We start from the raw sequence: 24,179 nt of genomic DNA on the forward strand, positions 1-24,179 counted from the left end.
ACTTAGGACATGGTAGCTCTCCTCCTGGCCTTGGGCTTATTAAAACTACATTTTAACAATATCTCCATGACTCCTGTTCTCCCAACCAGTGATCCAGGTATCCCACTGTGAGACTGCAAGTTTTCTGTTAAAATCCAGACACCCTAGGCACCTAGGGATAAGAAACTGAGTCTCTTATTTTTGATGGCCAGGTCTTTCCCTCTGAGAGTTGAAAGGCTCTTGACTAGGGCAGCACCCTAGTGGAACCTGAAGGCCAGGATTTCTTACAAAATTTCTGAACGTCAGGGCCTGTTGGAGTAAAAAAGACCCCTCTTTCCCTTCCTCTGCTATTAGTTGCTTATAAAGGGCACTTCCCTACCTCTCTTCTCTGTTCACTCTTTGTCTAAGCTTTCATGAAACACTGATCCAATCTAGATTTAATTAAAAAATCACTACCGGACTCAAGTTTACTTAATGTGAACTCTTAGGAGTTCAACAGTGGAGTTTCTACATATACTTTCAAACATGTATGTGGAATAATACAACCAAGGAAAAATGAAATTTGTAAAATGATCTGGGAGATAATATATATATATTACTTGGCAATGACACAAGACCAAGTTCAAACATTTACCTACTGGCTTAAGTGGGATTCCGTCCAGATTACTACTATCATAATTAATACTGATCCAGATGACTCCTTTAATACACTGACCACTCCATTCCTTGACTTACTCTTTCAATGACGTAGTAGACTAGGGTTTGACAAATACCTTGTCAGTACCAATAATGAAAACCTCCCTAATATCAATTCCAAGCATTCTACTATCTAAACATCATTTCCCATCTTTTTACTACTACTCCAGCAATTTTTCAACCTGACCATACCCCAAGATTTACTTATCTATCTTTTCATTGTACCCAGTCCATTCTGCTTCCTTCTTCACACAGCATTTAGGGTCAATTCCCTGTCATCCTATCATTCACACCTACAGCCTCAACTCCATTTGAGTTATACATGTGTCTGTGTGTATCTGTTAGACGCCTAACCCAAATGAGGAACTGAACTGCCCACTCCTTACCTGAATCTGCTCAATATCAAGGGGCTAGAGGGGAAAAAAAACCAACATGCCAGCTGATCCTATTTTAACCAAAGGTGGCCATGCTGGATGCTCGTTGATCCTGCTACTTTCTCAACTTTGCTTGGGCTTCCAATACTTCAGTTAATTTCAATGAGAAACTAGGAGCCATCAGGAAAACTTCAATAAAATCTCAAGACCCATTCTATGCTGCCTTCCTACATTTCTGTGAATCTTGCTTCATGTCCTACTATGTGTCCAAGAGCCTAGCCTTTCATTTGCTCAAGGACCTCTCTTGCAGATCATTAGTTTTTCCTCTCAAATATTCCCATAATTAGCAACAAAAGAAACTAAATTATCCTGCATCTTAAAATCTGATTTCTCTCAGGTCGTAAATTTTCTCTCCATTTCCATCAGCAGCTGCAACAAAAAGTTATAACAAAACCCTTTATAACATATACCTTTTCTGAAAACCTCACAGCGGTCTTTGATTCTTCTTTTAAACTCTGTCAAACCCAATCCAGAGAGGACATTGCTTGCCATCATCCCATGGTCTCTGCTGTGGTCCAAATTATGAGGTATATTCACAGTGATCAACTTTCCGCCCTTATTTACTTATGTCTGTAACTCCTGAGGGTTGATGACTCCTTGGAATGACAGTTCACTTGGTTTAGATTACCATTCCTTCATGGCACCACTCCCCACCCTCCCTCACTGGTTCCTCTCTTGGCTGGCCCTCACTTCACCATATCTACACAGGAACACGTCAGTGTTCAGTCCTGGGACCTCTTCTCTATCCACACTTAAATCCTTGTAATCTCTTACTATCTATGGAAGATGAGTCCTCTGTCTAGCTTTCAGACTGGAACTTTTTCCTGAATTTCATCCTCTATATACTAGTGCCTTCATTGACCCCCCCAAGTGGAAGTCTAAAAGGCATTTCATATTTCACCTGGATTATTCCAGGAGCCTTCTAATTAGTTTTCCTGCTTCCATCCCTTCCTTTTTATAGACTATTCCCAAGAACAGAGAATTTTGTCAAATTACATCACTTCTGCCTCAATGGCTTCTCATTTAGATTGAAAGTCAAGTTCCTGTGCCCCCTACCTCTCCTTATCACCCCTTTCCCTTTTTTCCTTACCCCAACCACAGTTACCAAAAGTTGATGTTTCTGGAAACTGGCAGGCATATTTGCCTCACAATGTTGGTATGTAATATTTCTCTTCTTGGAACACTTTTCTCAGATGCCATCCCCTTGCTTTCTTTTAGGTTTAATGTTCAAATGTCACCTTATCCTTGAGGCCCTTGCCTGATCACCCTCTATAAAAGCAGGTTACCTGCATTCAAACATGCACATACCTTTTCTCCATTAGAAAAACTGTTAGGATGGGAATTTTTGCCTAATTTGTTCACCTATAATAATGTCTGACATGTAGGAATCATTTTGTTTTAGGTTGATGAACTAATAGTATTCATCACCATCTAACATACTATATATTTCTTTTCCCACTGGAATGTAAATTTCAAGAATACATAATTCTGCCTGGAACACATTAAATTCAATAAACAAAGAATGAACACATAAGTGAATAATAAAAGATCAATCCCGGACTCTTGGTGTTTTCTTTTGTACTAAAAAATTTAATATATTAGAAGACTACTGACATTTCACTCAATTGTTTCTTACCACTCCCTTTTAAAACCTATTAGCAAATTTCCAAGGTAACTTTTTTAAAGCATGTAAATTATTTTACTTGCTTTCTCTTCATGCATGTAGCATAATTTTTCTTAATGACATTTTTCAAAGTGAACTGAAATGAAACCTTTCTGCAGAACTGCAACTTTCACTCACAATTGGGGCTGCAAGCCTATTGCTAGTAGCATGTGCTCCTGCTCTTCAGGCCAGCATCTGCCCTTATCCAGCCCCTCGCTTACAACGCACAAGAAATGGCTTTGCAACCTCAGAGAAGTGCTGAGGCTCCCTGTGCCAGTCATACTGGCCTACATGGCATGGGGAGGCAGTACAGAGGGAGGGCTGTCACAGGTGTAATCAAAGGCGAAACCACACATTGTCATAGAGATTTTAATAGATTTTCTGATTAACTCATCACAGTAATCATTTCTACTGTAATGATATGCAGCTTTACTACACTAGTATAAATAAAAACAGATAAATACAGCTCTAGGCAACATCACAGATTAACAAACTAAGCATTCTTCATGAACCAAAACTGAAAACAATTATTAATTAAGAAGAGATGCTGACACCCTTGCCCATTCTCATCATACCTTCTCAAAAAGGGTACTCAAATAAGGCGCTACGCTCATATTGGTCAATTAATTTGCCAATTAGCTAGGCACATGTATTTCATGGTCTCCACTATTTCATCGTTTGGTTGAAAAGCAGACAAACCTCAATAAATCAAAAATAAAAGTGGAACAGATAATATCAAAGAAAACCACTGAATGCATTAAAAGCACAGCACTTTTCCTATATTTCAGCAGGAACACACACCAGAGAAAGAAATATACCTAAGAAAATTTATGCTTCAATGTGCACCCTGAAATGTCAGTCTCTGAAGCAAGATGGGCAATGAAAGCAGGACCTGAAATCAAAAAGGGAAATGTGGAAAATAAAATCCATATGCAGTTTAATGTACAACGACTATCTAAAAAACAAAAACAAAAAAACGTTTCTCCTTTGAAGGCTTGTAACTCATGACAAGCAATTAAGTCATCCATTAGCCATGCAGAGGAGTCCATACTCTAGCAGTGCCGTCCACACTGCAAATACACTTGAGACCAGTTGAAGACATACAGAACTATCATTCAGAAATGACTTCACTCTGGAGAGCTAAAAGAACTCTGAAGGGGCTATGAATAAAATTTGGAAGTCTGCCAAAGGAAGGAAATAATGAAGACAAAATACTAATTTTTGGCAGATAGCACAGCTAACAGTGTTTCATGGAATTCCTAAAATTTTGCTCAACTTTCAATCATCATTTTAATATGGCTTCATGATCTTTTAAGTCTTCAAGATCGTACAGATTTTAGTGATCTTACAGATCCTACAGGTATATTATTACTAAGAACTAGGAAGTGAAGAATCACTTTCAAAATGTAAAATGGCTCATTGCCGGTTGTTTCAGAAAATGTCTGTCTGCAAAAATTCACTTGCCTATCAAAAATGCATAATCATGTGATATTTAGGCTAGTCCTCTGAGTAAACTGCCTTTGCCAATAGTAAATTAAGACCATAATTAAAACAGACATTTCCAAAACCAAAAATTCCAAGCATACTCCAGTACATTTTAACTCAGCCTGCAAAATTGTGCACTATGACTATTCCAACCATCACTGAATACTTCAAATATGGATGTAACCAACCCAAAGATTCAAAGGTTATGCTCAGATTCAAATTTTCACTGCTACCTTTGAAATTTTATTGTTTTCATCGTGGGGTTTGATTATCTAAAAAAGGCTAATTAACACTTTTTGTTTTAATCTACTAAGTTATTTGTAGTGTTTTTAACTTTCTAGTTTTGGGGTCAAAATGGACAGGTCAGAAGACATAATTCAAGAGATGGCAGTGGAAGATCAGAAAAAGGTTTATGTACGCACTGGATCACAGATAAGTAACCACACCTCTTTTTAACCCTTGCTCCCATTGTAAACTTTGTTCATATATCCATATTTGTAAGTCTGAATTAGTCTATAAAAATCACATTAAAAAGGTAAAATTATTTAAGTGCGATATTAACTGATCTGTATTTTATAAATTTTAATCCATAAAAATATAAATAAGAATGGTAAATTTTTAAGAAAAGAAATATACATTTAGTGCAAGTTATGAATTACATTTCATCTTCAGTGTCAGCAGTGAAATATCTCAAGGAAAGAAAAGAATCACTGATCTAATTTCAAGAAAAAAAAATTCCAGTGTTTTAACATGCAATTAATTCCAGTTACAGCTAAACAGAATACTTCCTCCTCTTTACTGTCAAAGCAGCAGCATTTTGTTTAATTATGCTGAACAGCACTTGTATATTATAGAAGTAGTTTTAGAAATAGAAAATTTGCATAAGACCAGGTCACATTATCCATAAAGTCTGAGAGGAAAAAAATAAAACAAAACTGTTTATCCTTTAAAGTCAAGTTTCATTCTTTTTGATTCTGAACCACACAGCACACAAGCCAGGAGATTTCTTTCATGCTTCATCTGAGATTTACCTGTCTGGCAGCCTTTGGTGTGGTGTGTGGGCACTGCTCCAAGCCTTTAGTGATGGTACAAACTACATGGTAATGGCACAAGAAACACTCCCTTCTTGTGATGAAACCTCAGTAAAATCACAGTACATCTCAATATGAGAAAGGACTGCTTCAAAAGGTACACCAATTTAAAGAGGCTTTGTTACAGCTCGGGAGAGAGAGAGAAAGAAGAAATAAAAGGTCTTCTGGAATGTAGAAAGGTAATGCTTAGCTATGCGACTCATGAATGAAACAGAACAGTTCTGATAAAAAAAGGGCAAGACCTCGCAGTCTTACAGATGGCTCAATTCAAAGTAATCCCTCGAGGAACAGGGACCAATAACATGTCTTTGTAACGCTGGAGTAATAGGCCAGGTGCTCCAGGGCTCTGGTGGTGTCTCCTTGAGGCTCCAGCCTGCACTATCACAGCACATCCTCAGCTGAATGCATCCAGTGCAGAACAACAGGAGTTGGATGCTGCCCTCCAGGTAGACAGTGGAACCTCACTCCTTTCCTTCTCTCTCTCCTCTCCCTCCCCTGACAATTCCTCCTTTCTACCAGCATTATTTGCAAACCATGTTGCACAAGCCGGCTTTAATATTTCCTTTTTTTAAAGGAGAAAAAAAAGTGGACGACTCCCTCAGGTTAAAGAGTTGTGCTATTCAACAAATGAACTTCCTCTTCTGTTTCCTCTCTCTCCTCATCTATGGGATTCAGTTGAACATTATTGAAGCGGGGTCTTGGTTTGCCGTCTGGGCCATATGACGGAGGATATCTTTTTTTGTTATAATGCCAAGGAGGCGCCTAAAAGGAATAAACAGAAAAGTGCTATTAAAATAAAAGGGAAAAACAAAAACAGAAGCTAAGTCTATACTTAAATCCTTTTTGTTGACAGGAATAAAGCAATGCAAGCAGCCTGATTTTGTGTTTTCAAAAGTATTTTACTGATAAAGATGATAAAATTATCCAGCAACCATCCTTTGATATAAAAAGTATTATGGCCACTCATAGTGAGGTCCTTTCCACTGAGACTCTGAGGACTGGATGCCTCTTTGAAGCACAGCTATTCTGATTAATATATGCCAACAAAAAAGTAATAAAAAAATAGGTGTAGGAAAGGGAAATGATACTGATCCCATCTGAGAAGGAAAATTCATTCCCATCACATTAAGAAAGCAATAAAAAAAGCCCAAATCCCCTCAATACTTCCATAATTTTGTTTAACTAAAATGAACCAATTTTAAAGAAATAATTCAAGGATTGCCCAGTTGTATGCAGAAGCTTCATGAAAGCACATACAATTGAGATAAAATACATATAAAATAATCAACACAAAACTCCACTCCCAAACTTCAGAACCCCAAGAACAAATCTATAATGCAACCCATGTTTCTAGTATACTGATTAATGTTTTCCTTTTTTAATTTTGGCCCCAATAAATAAGATACAGTGCTTTTATGAAAGTCTTGGGTGTTAATGCTTACATTAAAAAAAAGGTGAGAAATCAAGAAGCAGTCCTAACAGATTATTACAGGTGAAGCAGAAAGCAGAATGAGTAGCTACTATATTATTTTGGTTAGTAGATTTTTTTAAAAAAGGATGCATGAAACACTTGTGAAATATTAGCATACAACAGAAATACATAATCAGTTGTGTACTAAAGCAAACGGGGACAGGTTTCATATACATATGACAATTGCAGGGCAAAATAATTTCAGGCATTAATTGCTAAAGCCAGACAGTTTTTGTTATATGGTAAGATAATTCAAAGTTTATCTGTAGTCATGAAACCACTAGGACATAAAGCCTGTTAAAACAAACACTTTTGACCCCCAAAAGCTGCTTACAGCATTCTAGAGACATCATACAAAAGGGGCACATACATATCTACATACAATTCCCTAATGAAATGGCAGGACACACACTCTGGTATGAAGGGTACAGCAGAAAAAGAACTGACATTATGATTGCAAATATATACACATTGTGCTATAGTTAGTGTGCCCATTTTAAAAATCCATTTAACCATCAGCAATTCTAATTGCTAAGCTCAGTTAAAATCACTTAGGAGCTTAGATTTACCACAAGACTACCACAGACTAGGAAACATAAAAAAGAAAAAGGGTTTGGGGGTGATAGGGTAGACATCTTTAACCAGTCAGGAGTCTTCTAAGACGGGTGAATCCCCTACAATTGACAGATTTGTCACGTTTACTTTAAGCATGTCCGATATATTCCTCATTCAACTATCAAACTGTTTGCAGTCTTTAAATTGTAACTAATGATTTTGATGAACAATACTAACTTTTGCTTACTTTCTATGAATGGAATTTTACACATATCTAATTTATCTTACAGACATCTGATAGATAACAAAAGTAATTGGCAGCATGGTAGGATTTTTTTGTTCGGCAGGTATCTGGGAGAGAACTGAACAGTTCACAAGTTTCATGCCTCCTGACTTCTAAGGTGTCTAGTGAGGAGATCTGACACATCTAATCACCAAGGGCTCCACGTGCTGCTTTAGTTGCTCGAGATGCTCTAAAATGTTCTTCTTTGTGATGATTCCCAAGACAATCCTGAAACAGATTATTATGCTAATAACTGTGTGAGAAATTAAATTAAAAGAGGTTCCAATCATAATGATAAAGAATGAGAGAAGAAAATAAAAACATGAACCATAAGAATGCTTCTCATGAACTTTAGAAAAATAAAAATGAAAATGATTTAAAATCCCAGGTTTCTTTTGCATATATTCTACTGTCTTTCAAAAGTGACACAATACTGTTTTAAAATATTGGTGGCTTATTCTCCTTTCCAAATTAAAATCAAAATTATGAAAGCTTAGCATGAAGATGACAACAAAAGAAAAATGCTAAAGAAACAATGATACATATCTATAAATTCTTTCGAGATTTATTTTCAGTGTTCTCTCCTTAAAGAAACATATTTTTCTAACTTCTAAGATTCATGGCCGCCATCTTTGGAACTACCTCAGCAGTGAAGGAAGACTTAGTTTTAATGCCTCTGAGGAGATTTGAGGAGGAGCTAAAACTAAAGCAATGTTTACTAAAAAATTAATGCTGACCAACAAAAAGTCTTCCTAATTTACAGGAACTGAATGCCACTTCTTAACCCAATAAAACACATTTACAAGTAGGGATCAAAATGACATTTATTTTATGCAATTTTTTTCTAAAAATAGATTCCCAGTTAACCTGTCATTATTATCACATCAAAGTAATAGATATGAATTCTCAAAACGAGGATACCTGAAAAAACTAATTAGACTGCTTTCAGTTATTAAAACAAAAGTCTGGTACTGGTTTTATAATGGAAAATAATAAAGTCAACTGCAATATGTGGCAACACAAATAGCAAAAGTTAAAAAAAAAAAAATGAAAAAGACTCGAAATTCTGGAAGCCTATCCAAAATGCCCATCAGGGTGATTAGATATTTCCTTGGTGATCTGGGTAAATCAACTGTTCTCTTAAACTATCTTTGTACATTTTATTCTGACTTCTTGAAGAACATCACCAGGGGCCTTCAAAGCAATCTGATCTTATGTCACTTATAAAATAGTAACTTAAAATAATGGCTGGTGTTGGGGAAGCAGGGGGAGTAGAGAATTTGAAGGGCAGAAATAGGTTTTCTGCTCATGTTTTCTCATTGTTTTAAAAACTTATGTACTGATCCTTAAAAATTCTCAGAGGATACAAACAACTTCTGCTCCTCAAAGCCTAGAAACTGCACTCTATAAAATAAGCATTCAGTCAATAAGTAGATATTCTTTGACTAAAAAAATTATATTGATCAGAGTTAGTCATCCAGTTCATACATAATCCTAGAATACCCTTTAAAAATTTATTTTTTAGTTATACATAGACACAATACCTTTATTTATTTGAGGTTTAAAAAAGAAAAAAAAAAGTCGTCAATTCACTTGATTTTATTGTTGAAGTAAAGAAATGTGAAAATGTGACAATCTTGGGTATTTAAATAGAATAATACCAGTTTAATTCTCATTTATGCTTTTCTACCCAATTAAGTAGCTAATTGGTTAATTTCAGTTAATATCATTTACATTAGTAAATTCTCAATAACCACAAGACACATAATAAAGAAAATTACGAATTTATAAAGACCAAGTGACAAACTACTTAGAAAATAATCCCTATATTTACAAAGGAATATATCCCTAAAAAGGGAGAAATTCACATAGTTTCTCTCTTTAGTTAACAAAGATTGATTTGAGGCTAGTAAGGCCAGTTTCTGTGCTGCTTTATTAATTTTAAGAAAGAGAAGGAAAATCAATGCAAAATGCTGTTTCTTTTTTGTGCTAACAAGTAATGATGTAAGAGTTAGTGGCATAAACCAGCATTTCCAGCATTTAAAGTATGTTCTTCTACTCACTTTGCCCCATCAAATAATGACTGCATTTTCAAATACATTTGGAAAACTATGTTTCCTATTATCCTCTGAGGATTAAAAAAACTATCAAATATTTTTAAACTTCTGAGGAGTTTCACAAAAAAGAAACCTTAACTTTTTAGACTCCTATGGTCACAAAACTTTTTGTTGTTGATAGTAACTCCTATTAACTTCCTGCTAGCTACATCAAGACTAAAAAATTTTGAAAAATTCTGCTAAATTAAAATATAAAATGTGGGTCATAAATATGTCACTGGTATGTTTACAATTTACAGACACATTTCCCCTGGTTTTTGTATTCCTTTCCTCCTTGCATCAAAGGTCCCAGATTTGTTGTGTCTCTTCCCCCAAATAACTATTTTCCATTTCTAAGGTTCTATAGTATCAACTTTCAAACATCAATAACAACCAAACTCCATACTTTCTTCTAAAAACCAGAAGACAGGATTTCTTTTCTAGGTTTAAATCATTTAAAATTGAGGAAAAAAAACACCCTACATTCTTATAGAGTTAAAAAAAAAAAAGTCCCAAGAGCTACCTCCCCAAATTATCTCTTTTCTTTCCATGTATATAAATCTATTTTACTGAATATGTTCCCTTAGAAAAAAGCTCTCCCATTTTTCATATAAATAAGCAGCATCAGATATATGTTAAATTATCTACCTCTACTGACTTTACTGTTTTACGCTTTCCTTTAATTTTTTTTTCTTTCTAACTCTATGCTGCCAAAATCAGAATTAATCAACAAGGTGAAATATAAAAAATTAGCCCATGCAGCAGCTTTCTGCTCATAGTTGATCAACTCAGAGAATAACATTTATATTTAATTGACAAACTATGTCAAGTACAGAGAATAGCTAAAAAAAAAAATTGCTTATAACAAATCAGCTTAGATTCCAGTTGAGCCATTTAATAGTTAAAAAGGGCCCAAAGACCAGCAAAGCTATATCAAAAGTTACACATTTAAATATATTTATTAAGGTTTTAAATAATGAAGTTTGGTTCCATTATTTTTTAATTAAATAATTTAAACAAAAATAGTTAACAGTAATATTTTATTACACACATCTCTTCTATTGTCAGTATCAATATTTAATTTTTCTAAGCTTCCTGCCCTTAATTAAGAGCTTTATTCCTTTAATGATTTATTTCATATTGAAGTTATTTTCATTAAAACATGAAAAACACTAAATATAGATCTAACTCTCCAGCTTTCTATTTATATAAATATAATATTTCTATTTCTAACCCAATATGGTCTAGTGTATTGGCCAAGACAATGTTTTAGTAGTTTAAGAAATCACAGAGAAAGAGGGTAAATTCCATTAGTAAAAATTATAGTGTAAAATAGTAGCAAGAGCTTGGGTTTTATGTTAAAACTCTCTGAACTCTAATTACTACATCTGTAAAGCAGGATACCACGATCTACTTTGCAAAGTTAAATGCAAAAACTTGAAGGTGTTCAGTAAATAATTCACTTCCTGAATTGTTCTTCTTCCCTCCTTTCTCTAGATAAAGGTCAGATGTTGTACACATGTTTTGTACAAAATGTTAAAATACAAACTTGCTGTGATTTTCTAAGTGTCTAGCACAGTTTCAGCCAGCTCAGCCAGGGTTAGTCATCCAGTTCATACATAATCCTAGAATACCCTTTTTAAAAAAATTTTTTTTAATTATACATAGACACAATACCTTTATTTATTTGTATGTGGTGCTGAGAATTGAACCCAGTGCTTCATAAATGCAAGGCAAGAGCTCTACCACTGAGCTGCAACCCCAGCCCTGGAATACTCTGTTTCCCCTTTCTAGTCTTTCTATTTCCTGCTTTCATATAAAACAATGTTTTTAAGACTTCTAATAAGGATTAGAAATAAAGGAAATACAGAGGCATAAAGAAAGAACAGGTAGAGACACAGGTCCCAGGCCCAGGAAAAGAGAGCAGGATGATGAAGCAGGAGAGTTTGCTGAGGCCCCACAGCCCTTTGAGATCTGTCATGGACAAACACTGGCAGCTTATATATAGAAGGAGAAGGCAGAAAAATAAATCACCAATGTATACATTTTAAATACCTGAGAGTGTGTGGTGTGTGTGTGTGTGTGTGTGTGTGTGTCATAAGCTGTTTATACACAAGATTTATGGATGGAAAAGGTGGAAAAAAAGCAACAGAGCATTTGTTAAAGGACATTTTTAGCTAATTTACAATTTTCATTTATGTTCTTTCTTTCATTACATGACAATCAAATTCTGGCTGAAAAAGTAAGTAGTAAATATCTAGAAAGTTATAATTGTATGAAAAATCTATACACTAAAAATGAAATACTCACAAAAAGGAAATAGGTCTCTGCAGTACTCCATACAGATTAGGCACACTATTCCTCCAAGAAAGGAAATGTTCTACAACCATGTTAGAGATGTTTCAGCATCTCTTTCCAATTATGAAGTACAGAATTCTCGACAAATCCTACTTTATGTTTTGGCAAATTGTAGGCAGTTGCAAGTCTTACTTTTTGGTACTTATGAAACTGAGGTGACTGATCCTGTTTTTATAACAGTATACTAAGTCACAGACTTTCCCTTTGGGAGCTGCCTTACACTCTCCCCTAAGAGGATCCCACTCATACAGATCATAAATTCTGGTTAAGTGAACTGACGTCTGTGGTGTCAGACTTACCCATTGTGAGTTACAAGGCACTGCCTCAGACCCAACTTTCGGAAGATATCCACCACAATTTCCATTGGAGTGTGGTCTGTCACTGTAAAAGGGCTCATGTCAAGGATACTTCGAAGTTTCAATGGCCGAGGACTTTCTGCTGGAAGAGATGGGGTGTGTTGCGCAAAACACACCCGAGAACTGCCAACGATACCTTCTTGTTTTTTTCTGGCACTTTCTAAAAAGAGAGAGACCAAAAATTTTAAATTGATGAGTTTTGGGTTTTTTATAGGCAACTTGTTTATTTGGAGGTAAATAATAAATGTATTCTATAACTTTTTTGTGTCTTCTCCTTAACCAAGAAAGGAACCAATTGAAAAGTGATCTAGTAATTTCTTTTTTAATCAGAATCTATTAATGACCAATAATCTTCATGTAACTAAAATATTTTTGGCATAATTATATCATGATACAATTTTTCTTTACTGAAGCCAAAGCTGTTTTCTAACCTTAGGAAAAAAGGATACATGTTTGGAATATGGAATTTTAAAACATGTACACATTCTGAGAGCTGTTCATTATAGGAACCCATCATTTAATCAAGTCTACCTCTTATTCTGTATTGGAGATAAGACCAACAAGTTTCTTCCTTCCTTTGACTCTGCTGTACTAACTTCTCTTTCTAACCAACTGGCTCTCTCTTTTTTTCTGATGTTAAAGTGTAATTTTCTAGATGAATCATAAGCATTACAGATGGGAAGAAACTACAATTATGCTTGCAATGGGTACAGACTGACTTTTTGGGAGGTCTTATTTGTAAAAGTTATGTCGATTTCTCTACCTATCTAGCGGGCTCTGCTTCCAGTTCTTCTGTCCTGCTGGTTAGTTCCATTTCCACCTTTGAAGGTGCCATACAAGAAGTAGCAAAGATGGAGAAAACTATAGAGACTACAGAAAGGAGAAGGAAACCCGAAATGTACAGAATACGCAAATAAAATACTCATTCAGCTTCATGTTTCTATTTTAAGGTATTCAAAACCATATGTGTATAAATATGGTATTTGTTTTAGTGAAAACATTTTGAACATAAATTTTGCTGCAAAAATATTTAAGCCAAAATACCATCAGTTATAGACTGAGAAGCTGATATTACCATTCACAAACACTGAAATACTTTTTACTCCTTTTGATGACTAAAGGCCTTTATTTAACAGTGCCGTAACATGTCCAAGTAGCAAGGCACAAAGTGAGGAGGTTCTAACAGCCAGTACTTAGGAGGCCACCTTAAAAGCATCATTATGGTATGGGAAAGAAAATGACATATATACAAAATGTGGTGTATGGATCTGTTTTCCCAACAAAATATTTAAAACTTCCCAAAAATAATACTGGTAAATATTGAAGGTGTGTTCTAAAAGTCCTCATGCGCCTAACATTTCTGAGGGCATGTAATGATTGATATCTTGTACTTCTAAAGTACCCCTACTCCCTAAAACCAACATTTTCTCCCATCCCAATATTTTTTCTCTCAAGATAGTGAGAAGACTTAAAAAAATTTCTACACAGTCAGTAGGAATATCAATTATTCTTAATTTTAGCACTTCTTTTAGGATTTTTTCCTTTGAATATCTATATTAATTCTCATCTTTTCCTTTTCTTTGGCTGGCTAACAATAAAATCCAGAGAATGGGTATCTAACAACAAAGTTGCCACATAAAGGTTTGAAACTAAAACATTTGAATATAGTCAAGTCTGACAGCATACTTTGTCATCCCTGGCAATAACTATTCTATTACTCAAGCAAAAGCAAAACTTGGAATTATGGGACTGCAAATCTTTGAAAAATTCTTTCAAATATGTAGGCTTTTCCTAAACTGTGTGTTCTCTATAGGTTTTTTTTTTTTTCTTTCCTCCCTCCTCTCTTCAATAGCTCTGCAAATTGAATTTCCAGTTTGATTTGAGAAACAATCCCCCCACCTATACTTCCCAGTCTTCCCTTTCAAATGGCACAAGAATTATTTTATAGTCCTTTTGTAGGGGCCACAGAGGTAAACTGGACAGAAGGTAACATGCACCTCACAGAGATATCTTCTGGGATAAGACCAAATGCACAACATTACCAGGTCAGGGTCCTATATAAGAAACTGGGGCATAACAAAGCAATAGTGTAATGTTTCTAGCCTTTATCGCCTTTGGGTGTCAGGGGGAATAAGACTTAGATTGTGTTGAGAAGATTAAAACTCTTACCTGGCCTTCTTATCAATACTGCAAAACTACTTCCTTTCATTTAAATTGAAAGATAAAACTATATTTAGCCGAAATACAATTCATTAAGGCATAAATTCCTTTCCTGTAGAACATGAGACTTAAAGGAATACAAATTTGTGCTCCTTACCCCTTGCAAACCCAACAAATTAAGATTTTTTTAGTGTAACTAGACCTTTATTTTATTTATTTATATTACATGCTAAGAATACAACCCAGGGAGGCCTCATGTGTGTTAGGCAAGCACTCTACCACTGAGCCACAACCCTAGCCCCTAATTAAACTTTATTGCTTTCTTTTCTTCAAATCTATTACATGTATAGACAGACAGACAGACACATGTATTTTATAAAAGGGTACCTATTGCAATTGTTAAGTCTCTTCTGAGGGCAAATCCCACTAATCTCTGAGATTCTTTTGACATTATGACAGGAAAACCATTGTAACTAGTTTCATTAATCATATTTTCTATATCATCCACTGTCATATTGTCCTGTGTCAGGACAGCTAGAGGAGGATCATTCCTTCGAGGTCTCATGACATCGGCAGCCAGGGTGGTATGGGTGAATTCTTCTTTTGCATCCAGAAAAGGGTATCCATTTAATCGGATGTGAGCTTCATAAATGCCTTCTCTGCCAAAGGCATCTCCAACCCATTTACTTGTCATTACTGCAGCCATCAGGGGAACAATATATTCCAAGCCTCCAGTAAGCTCAAAAACAATAACCACCAGGGAGACTGTCATCCTTGTCACACCACCTGAAAAAAATAAGTACCACTGTTCAGAAAAGACAGGATCCTCACCATCACATGTGACTAGAATTTTGTACTAAACAATAGACACAAAATTGTAGCTACAACTTAATGAAAAGCATCATCATCAAAAACTACTCCTCTTAGGACAATAATCACTACCTTTTATAAAAAAAATTTTAGTTGTAGATGGACACAATATCTTTATTTTATTTATTTATTTTTTAATGTAGTTCTGAGGTTCAAACACAGTGCCTCACATGCATTAGGCAAGCGCTCTACCACTGGCTACAACTCCAGCTATAATTACTACTTTTAATAAAATGTAGAGAAAAAAAACAATCTTTGTTTATAACACAGAAGCCTATTCGAATTACATTTCAAAATCTGTTCACCTAATATGTATTAAAAAAAAATCACAGATGACCAACTAAAACAATATTGCCACTTTGGTCTACTGCTGTAGCAAAAACCCAAGTTCACACTTACAAACAGTTATTATTAATTCTTAAAGAATTGGTGAAGCACATCACTGTTGTCTTGTTTGCTACCAATCACAGATTAAGCTCCTTTATGGGTAGAATATCAATCTTTAATAAATTTCTATCCTCTAAATATTTTGAAAATGAGTAAAATATTTTGATGCCTTGGGATCTATATTCACAATATAAGTAATATGCCCCCTGTAAGAAATCACCTATTCCTTTACTCAAATCATCATTCTCCACTATTATCTAGATGGCGATGCCTCCAATCCACATCCTTTTATTTACTACTGCCTTTGTTCCACATACTTCAAATTCTGCACCCGATATCTTAACTGTTTCAACTGTGAAGACTCTGGAAGACCCAACATCACAGAAAACATAATACCAAACTCCTTTTCTTCCTCATATATCCTCATTTAAACTTCTCTAACCCCAATTCCTGGCACCACATTCTTCTTAGCAACCTAAGTGATCATTCTTGGTTTATCCCTTTATTCCAATATCTAGACTGCCATGTAGTCCTAATTTCCTCGACAAAGTATCCAAATATGGGTTTCTTCTTCAGTATGGTCACTGTTACCAGCCTAGTCTAGACACTCAAGACTTTGCTCCTTAATTTTAATACCACTTTATGTTACTGCCTTGACTCCAGGCCCCATTTCCTTCAATACACGTTTTAGCCATGTTCCCAGGAGAGCCTTTCCTAAGTACTACTTTATACCATGTTGTTTCTTTGTTCAAAAACCTACATGGGGCTAGTCAATTCACACTGTACTGAACTTAAACTCCTCCTCTTATTTTATCCTTCAAATAGAAGGGAAATATATATCATATATCTGCTCTATATCTGACATGTCCTACTCAGTTTACAAAGGCTTTTTTTTTAAATATTTATTTTTTAGGTGTAGACAGACACAACACAATGCCTTTATTTTTATGTGGTGCTGAGGATCGAACCCGGGTCCCACCTGTGCTAGGTGAGCGCTCTACCACTGAGCCACAATCCCAGCTCCTACAAAGGCTTTAAAAAAAAAAAAAAAAACTAAGCATTTAACTTATTAGGCACCATTCTAATAGCTTTACATGTTTTTCTTTGTTTTGGTGCAGAGGATTAAATCCAGGGCCTCATATTTACATGCATTTAATCTCATATAATCCTCAAAACAACCATAGGAGATAAACAGCTATTCTTTCCATTTTATAGGTGAGAACATTAAAAATCGAAGAAGAAAAGAAAGTTACTGAAAGTTATCAAGTTGAAAATGGCAAAGCCAGGGTTCTGTCACAAATTCTATTCCAGATACAAATTCATCATGACAGAAATCTGGGCCCTTGTCTTTTTTTTTTTTTTTAGTTGTAGATAGACACAATACCTTTATTTTATTTATTAATTTTTTTTTTAATGTGGTGCTGAGGATTGAACCTAGTGCCTCACATGTGCAAGGCAAGCGCTCTGCCACTGAGCTATAATCCAAGTCTTGGGCCCTTGTTTTTTTATAATCTGTTCCTTCTCACCAATCCCACTTTGTTTCCCAGAAGTATCAAAAATATACTCAAATATCATAAGTTTCTTCAAAGCCCCAAGAATACACTAAAATTATTCCCATCCCAATTTTTTTGTCTTTACATTACTATCTTCAAAAGAATTATTTTTAAATTTTTACTAATCTTTTAAAATAAAGCTCAGGTGGAGGTCCATCCTGATAGGGCCTTTCCTATAGCCACACATTGCTGTAAATACCTGATAGAGTAATTATGGTTTTACTTTACTCACAGAACTATTTGTTAGATCTATGAGAAAGAACTAAAGGACAGTTACAATAATAAACTTTTTACCTTAGGTATTAGTATATCCCACAGATCTGTGCCAAATATGATTTGACTTCATTCATGCTTACAGATGGTATCAGTAATTGAAAATCAGGCAGGTCTGGCTACTCTAAAAATGACCCTAAAGTAAAAGAAATTAAATCCCAAAGATTCCAGGAAGGGAATTTTGAAGTTGTTATCAGTGTGTCAATAATTCAAAGTGGAGAGAAAAGCAGCCCATATAAAAGGATCATGGCCTGATATTACAACTGTGGATAGAGCATCAGTGCTTAGGGGGTTTTTGTTTGTTTATTTTTAAGGGCTATTTTGGAGATAAATCTTGACTCAAGAAGAATGAAAGTGATCTAGATGGGTAATGGAAGGAATCACAACACATGAAATTCCTTAAATAAAAATGGATGGACTTAGACACGAATTGGTGTGAAAATACTTTGTATATAACCAGAGATATGAAAAATTGTGCTCTATATGTATAATAAGAATTATAATGCATTCTGCTGTCATAAATACATAAAGAATTAATTTTAAAAAGTACATGATATTAATAAAAAGCATAAATTGCATTGTTTAAAAAATGTATTGATTTTTAAAATAATAAAATAAAGCTCAAGTTCTATCCTTCCTAAACTACTTTAGCTCTTTGTTCCTCTAGATTCCTACAATATTTAGACTCTTTCAGCACTGTATATAATAATTGTCATTGCTCATTCTTGTTTTCTCAGTGTTAGTCTTCTCTTCCCCAGCGTGATTGTAGTTGAGGCTGGGCCCATGTTTTATACTTTTTGTATCAAAAAAGAAAATGGAAGCTTAATAATTACTTGCTACTTTAATGAAAATATTCTGTCCTTCATTTCCATTTGATATTACATTTCTGAAGATCAATAATTACATAATTTTGACTCGCTAAACAAAATTTTTAAAAAACATTAAATATTATAACCAAAGTTTAACTATATTTTAAATATAAAAAGAAATGACCTGTTTTTCATGCCAAAGAAGATAATAGTCTCTTGAGTATTTAATACAGATAGTTTGCTTTTATTTTTGTTAAAATTAGTTGTTATGTTTTCTCCTTTTACTATAAATGCACCTTAAGTGGTGGGGGGCTGATAAAGAAATGTTTTACTAAGGCTAACAATAAATTATTTATAAAGCTTAAACCCAAACTATTCTGAAGTTTTGTTATAATGCTAATTTTAACAATGCTATAATTGTTAGAGATAAGCTAAGATCCTTAGTAATGGAAACAAAAATCTCCTTGGACAGGATTTGAATTAAGCCAATGTTGTACTGAGATGATTTCTGTCATAAAGAATTATGTGTATTACAAATATGCTAACTACTATTCCATTTTTTGCAATTACAAATGTTCTCACACAGGTAAAATGAAAACCAGTACTGTATGATACCATAAAAGCACTACTGTTTCCTTTGTTAAAATAATCTCTCACTCAATACTACAACCTCTGTCTCCCGCCAACTCGCCTACCAATTAAGTGTGAGTGTACTACACCATTGGCCATTTTCTTAGACTTGCAAACATCCAAACAGAGGCAAGACAAAGACATATTACCTAAGCATGCAGCAGCACCAACCATGGCATAAAGACCAGGCGTAATGCAATCAGCCCCAACCTCGCACCACTCCTTGAAGATGAACCAGTCGTGGTGATAGTAGGCAAGCTGTTCCACTGCAATCCCCACAATCCTTCCGGCTATTGCTCCAATGGCCATGCTGGGGATGAACAAGCCTGAGGGAACCTAAAACAAAAACAGAACTCTTGGGAGGCAGAGATCCTCTAATTAAATTATATGCTCATACCTACATTCTGTGGTTTTAACACTTTTGATTCTTTTCACATTTTACTGATAAAGCAAAATATTAGTACAAATATAGCAAAATCTTGTTTAACAGTACTTTAACAATTCCATGAATTTAGTTACAAAGTAACAAACCACATTCTCTAGGCTAAAGAGAAAATAACTCAAGGATTAAATACTTTTATCTCAGGGATTTCCTAATGCTATCCCCTAACAAAATTTCATTAGTTCATGTGAAATGGAAAAAAAAAAAGGACAATGAGTATTTTTCATAAAATTCAGTTTGAAGCACTATACTTTACTCCAAGATTATGTCCTTCCTACATATGTACAAATGACAGAAATAGATACTATTCCTCTTAAGAGGTATAATGCAAAGTGAACAATCTTATTAGAGTCCCCCAATATTTTGACTCAAAAGTCAAAAATATTTATTGACTAAATTTTTTAAAAAAATATTTATTTTTTAGTTGTAATTGGACACAACACCTTTATTTCACTTATTTATTTTTGTATGTGGTGCTGAGGATCGAATCCAGGGTCTCCCACATGTTAAGCGAGCGCTCTATCGCTGAGCCAAAACCCCAGCCCTTACTGACTAAATTTAAAGAGGATAATAGAAATAGTAAATCTCTTAAGCAAAATGATTTAAAGACCACTGACAGGTTAATTGCTCTAACCTGTTCTGGTCATGAAACGAGCTGAGCACAAAATGATGAAAAGATAGAGAGCCCAAGGGTCATTAAAATGATATACAATAGAACAGATCAAAGTGCCTTTTAAGATCTCCTAACAGTTACACTCCTTCACCTGGAACAAACATAAACTGGAACTTAACTGCCAGCTATTTCCAGCTTCCTTATATAACTGTCCATGACAGTTAACTCTAGTAACTGATAAAGTTGGGATTTATAGAAAATAGATTATTATAGTAAAAGGAGCTTTAACAGCTCCTTTAACTTGATTTGCTAAGAAAAAAAAGTAAAACCTCAAAGCTTTTGTTATATAACTCTTTATAGTCAATGGACTAAACAAGGAAAATGGAAATATAGATCTTACTTCAAAAATTACTGCAACTACAATTTTTAGAAATAAAGCTGCTATTCCACATAATTCACAAATGTGAAAGGACACTATCACTGTCAAATATTAACTATTATGTAAACTATCACAAAAAAGGGATATGGCTCAGTGATAAGTGCTCTTGGGTTTGAACTATATTTACTGGCAGATCGCTAATCAATGAATGTTATTTAAAGATAAAGGACAAGCCAACATCTGCTTCCCCATATACATCACTAACAATCAAAAGACAGTGGCACGTGCCGGAAATTCCAGTGACTTGGGAGGCTGAGGATGAAGATCCCAAATTTAAGGCCGGTCTCACAACTTAGTGAAACTTTGTCTCAAGAAATAAAAAAGGGGGTCTAGGGTTGTGGCTCAGAGGTAGAGCGCTCGGCTGGCATGTGTGAGGTCCTGGGTTCGATCTTCAGCACCACATAAAAAAAAAATTAAAAAAAAATAAAGGTACTGTGTCCAGCTACAACAAAAAATATTTTTTTAAAAAAGGGATATGGCTCAGTGATAAGTGCTCTTGGGTTCAAACTATATTTACTGGCAGATCACTAATCAATGAATGTTATTCTCACTTTTGTTAAGTACAAGAGAAACAACATTCCACAAACTTAGGCTTAACTGCCTTAAATCCTTGATATAAAAAGGCATAGTACTCACAGACCCAGTAATTCAATTCTGTAGTATCTTTTCAAAATAATACCCTATAGTGCTATGGCAGGCAGAATAATGATTCCCTGAAGATGTCCATATCCTAATTCCCAGAACCTGTGAATACTGTTACATGGCAAGGAGACACTAATGTTACAGACAATTAAGGTTGCTAATCAGCTGATACCAAAACAGAAGATTATCCTGGATTGTCTGGCTGGGTCAAAAGTAATCACTAGGGTTTTGTTAAATGTGGAAGAGAGATTTAGAGGTTAATGTCAGAATAATGGGACTAGAGAAAGTCTTGACCAGTTGTTTCTACTTTGAAGATGAAAGAAGGAGACATGAGCCAAGGAATGTTCACAGCCTCTAGAAGCTGGAAGAGGCAAATCCCAGACTCACTCCTACAGCCTCTAGAATGCCCTGTGAACACCTTGATTTTACCCCTTTAAGTCATCTGACCTCACAAATGTAAAATAATAAATTAGTGTAGTTTTAAACCATGCTTATGAAAATTTATTAGAGCAACCATAAAAAACTAATACAACTGGTTTTAAAACATGACCAGGAGTAATGACACTTCCTCTACTAAGTACATGTCTTTCCCCCTGAACCTGAATGGCTTTCTGTCACTGCCTCAGTGAATAGAAAAAAAAAAAAAAAAACAGAAGTCATACTGTGTGACTTCTTTAGCTTTCCTGGGACACTTGCTTTTGGAATACTGAGCTACCACATATGAAATCCAACTATCCTGAGGCTACCATGCTGGAAAAAACACAGAGAGAAAGCAAGACATGTATATTCCAGGAGCCTAGAAGTTCTAGTACTAGTTGTCTGAATCTTCTCAGCCCAGGGGCTAGACATATGAATAAAGTCTGAGATGATATGTCAGATAACAATTGTACAAAACATAAGCAAAAAATGCCCAGCTGAGCTCTTCCCAAATCAAGAACAAACCAGGTAGTTATCTTAAGATGCCAAAGTTTGGGGTAATTTGCTAAACAGTAACAAATAATAAACTTAATAATCTGCTTAAGGAATTACTTTTTTCCCTATTTAAAACTAAACCTCAAAGATGTGCTTTTTCAGCCTTCATTTATGAAACAATAACCTTCATATAAAAATTTAATTTCTTATTCCACATATAAGTTTTGAACATGCCAAGATTAGATCACCTCATATTAGCACTTACCTTTATACCAAAAGTGAATACTGTCATTATGATTTTAAATATGAGTGCTAAGCATAACTGCCATATAGCTGAATAGACTCCAACGCCTGCTGGACGATCAGGAATATCATCAACAATTTTACTGGCATTCATGTCATTTCTGTAGTCACAGAGAGAAGAGGATTCCAAGGGACCACAGTCTGTAAAAAGCTCCTTAATCAGCTCACTGGTGTTGAGCCTTGTGTATGGATTGGGGAAGGCTATCACAGCAGTAATGGCTGCAACAATAATGACTTCTAGAACAGGGTACTTTCCAAACTTGGTGGATTTGCGTCGACGACACCAGGCAATATTTGCCCTAATAAAAAAAGCTCCCCAAAGCCCTCCAAATACCCCTAGCAGAATAAAAGGAAACAGTTCAAAAAGGTACCATGGTGTATGATATTCCACATAAAAAAGGACCAGACGGCTGTTACCAAATGGATTGATGGATCTCAAAACAAATGCAGCCACTAAAGCAGCAAAAAATGATCTCCATAAAGTTTTGAGAGGAAAATAATAGCTAACCTAAAAAAAAAGAAAGAAAAATTAATATTATCATCTTAAAAGATGCTTCTGATATTTTATAACTTGAATGGGAAGTATCTCTGTAAGTTTTAATGCAGCTAACTCTAAACTTTGTTGCAGCTACAGTTTACATGTTTTACACCAATAAAAAATGTTTTATCTTTAGCTACCTTATTACATCATTTATAAGAACTGATGATAAATGTCTAATAATTATTTCATATACCTAGCATTGTTTTATTTTTAAATTGAATGTCACATTCAATTTTATCATGGTAGTTAAAATTATATGTAACATCAATAGCTCATAAACATATATTTGATTTGCCTCTTCTACATTAAAAAAAAAAAAGAAGAAGAAAAACTAGAAGAAAAAATGAAATTCAAAAACACTCCTGGCCACATTTTGTAAAAGGAAAGTTTTAAAATTAATAATAATACATATATGTAATTCCACTGAAGCAACAGAAATTATTTCCTTAAACATTAATAACTGTTTAAGAAATAATCACAAGAAAAACTTGAAAAGCTAATTTAGGAACTGATTTTAAATTATAAAATAAGAATATGGATTACACTTTAGCTAAGAATAGGTTGTTCTAAATGTCTTCTATTAAGTCAAATTCACATTTTCTTAATTTTAACTATTTCAACAAAGTAAAGTTCAACTTTAAAAAATGACTAATATTTATAAATGAATAATAGGTTTAAGATGCTTTTCTCTAGACGTGGAACTTGCCTAAAAGTAATGTAGTATATTACTTTTAATGCAAGAATTAGTAAAAACATTCAATTTTTTTGCAGAGGGTGTGGGGGATTGTGGTCCAGAATAAAACTCAGAGGCACTTGACCACTGAGCCATATCCCCAGCCCTATTTTGTATTTTAGAGACAGGGTCTCACTGAGTTGCTTGGCACCTCGCTTTTGCTAAGGCTGGTTTTGAATTTGTGATCTTCCTGTCTCACCTTCCCAAGCTGCTGGGATTATAGGTGTGTGCCTCTGTACCTAGCAAGAACTAGTGAAAACTTTCTAAAAATAAATCTGAAAACTTAAAAAGAAACTCTTTATCTATTATGTCAGGTATAAAACTGAAATGTGGGGACCAGGGGGAGGGAGGATAGGAGTGAAAGGGAATTACTAGATAAACAATAAATCACACTATTACATACAA

The 24,179-nt window shown here is 34.7% G+C and overlaps 1 protein-coding gene and 1 non-coding gene across 7 annotated transcripts in view; one reads left to right on the top strand and one right to left on the bottom strand.

Annotated features, from left to right (window-relative positions):
• Positions 1–3,123: 3,123 nt before the first annotated feature.
• The window catches only part of Clcn3 (chloride voltage-gated channel 3), an 82,938-nt gene continuing 61,882 nt past the window's right edge, over positions 3,124–24,179 (bottom strand). For 4 of the 6 annotated variants that reach the window (XM_027926946.2, XM_071610526.1, XM_027926947.2 and 1 more), the window contains 6 exons: positions 22,463–23,008; positions 19,299–19,485; positions 15,015–15,413; positions 12,411–12,627; positions 7,810–7,885; positions 3,124–6,110 (listed from right to left, as the gene is read on the bottom strand). In XM_027926946.2, the coding sequence (XP_027782747.1) occupies positions 5,952–6,110; positions 7,810–7,885; positions 12,411–12,627; positions 15,015–15,413; positions 19,299–19,485; positions 22,463–23,008 (1,584 nt within the window). In that variant the 3' untranslated portion in view covers positions 3,124–5,951. The remainder of the gene's footprint in view (positions 6,111–7,809; positions 7,886–12,410; positions 12,628–15,014; positions 15,414–19,298; positions 19,486–22,462; positions 23,009–24,179) is intronic. The other 2 variants (XM_027926948.2, XM_027926949.2) reach the window with 1 other exon arrangement.
• Positions 17,583–17,712, top strand: LOC114085926 (small nucleolar RNA SNORA18). Its single transcript, XR_003581573.1, has one exon. It is a non-coding gene; the product is annotated as a small nucleolar RNA SNORA18 (small nucleolar RNA).

Source organism: Marmota flaviventris, chromosome 3 (assembly GCF_047511675.1).
Source record: "Marmota flaviventris isolate mMarFla1 chromosome 3, mMarFla1.hap1, whole genome shotgun sequence".
Classification (NCBI taxonomy): Eukaryota; Metazoa; Chordata; class Mammalia; order Rodentia; family Sciuridae; genus Marmota; species Marmota flaviventris.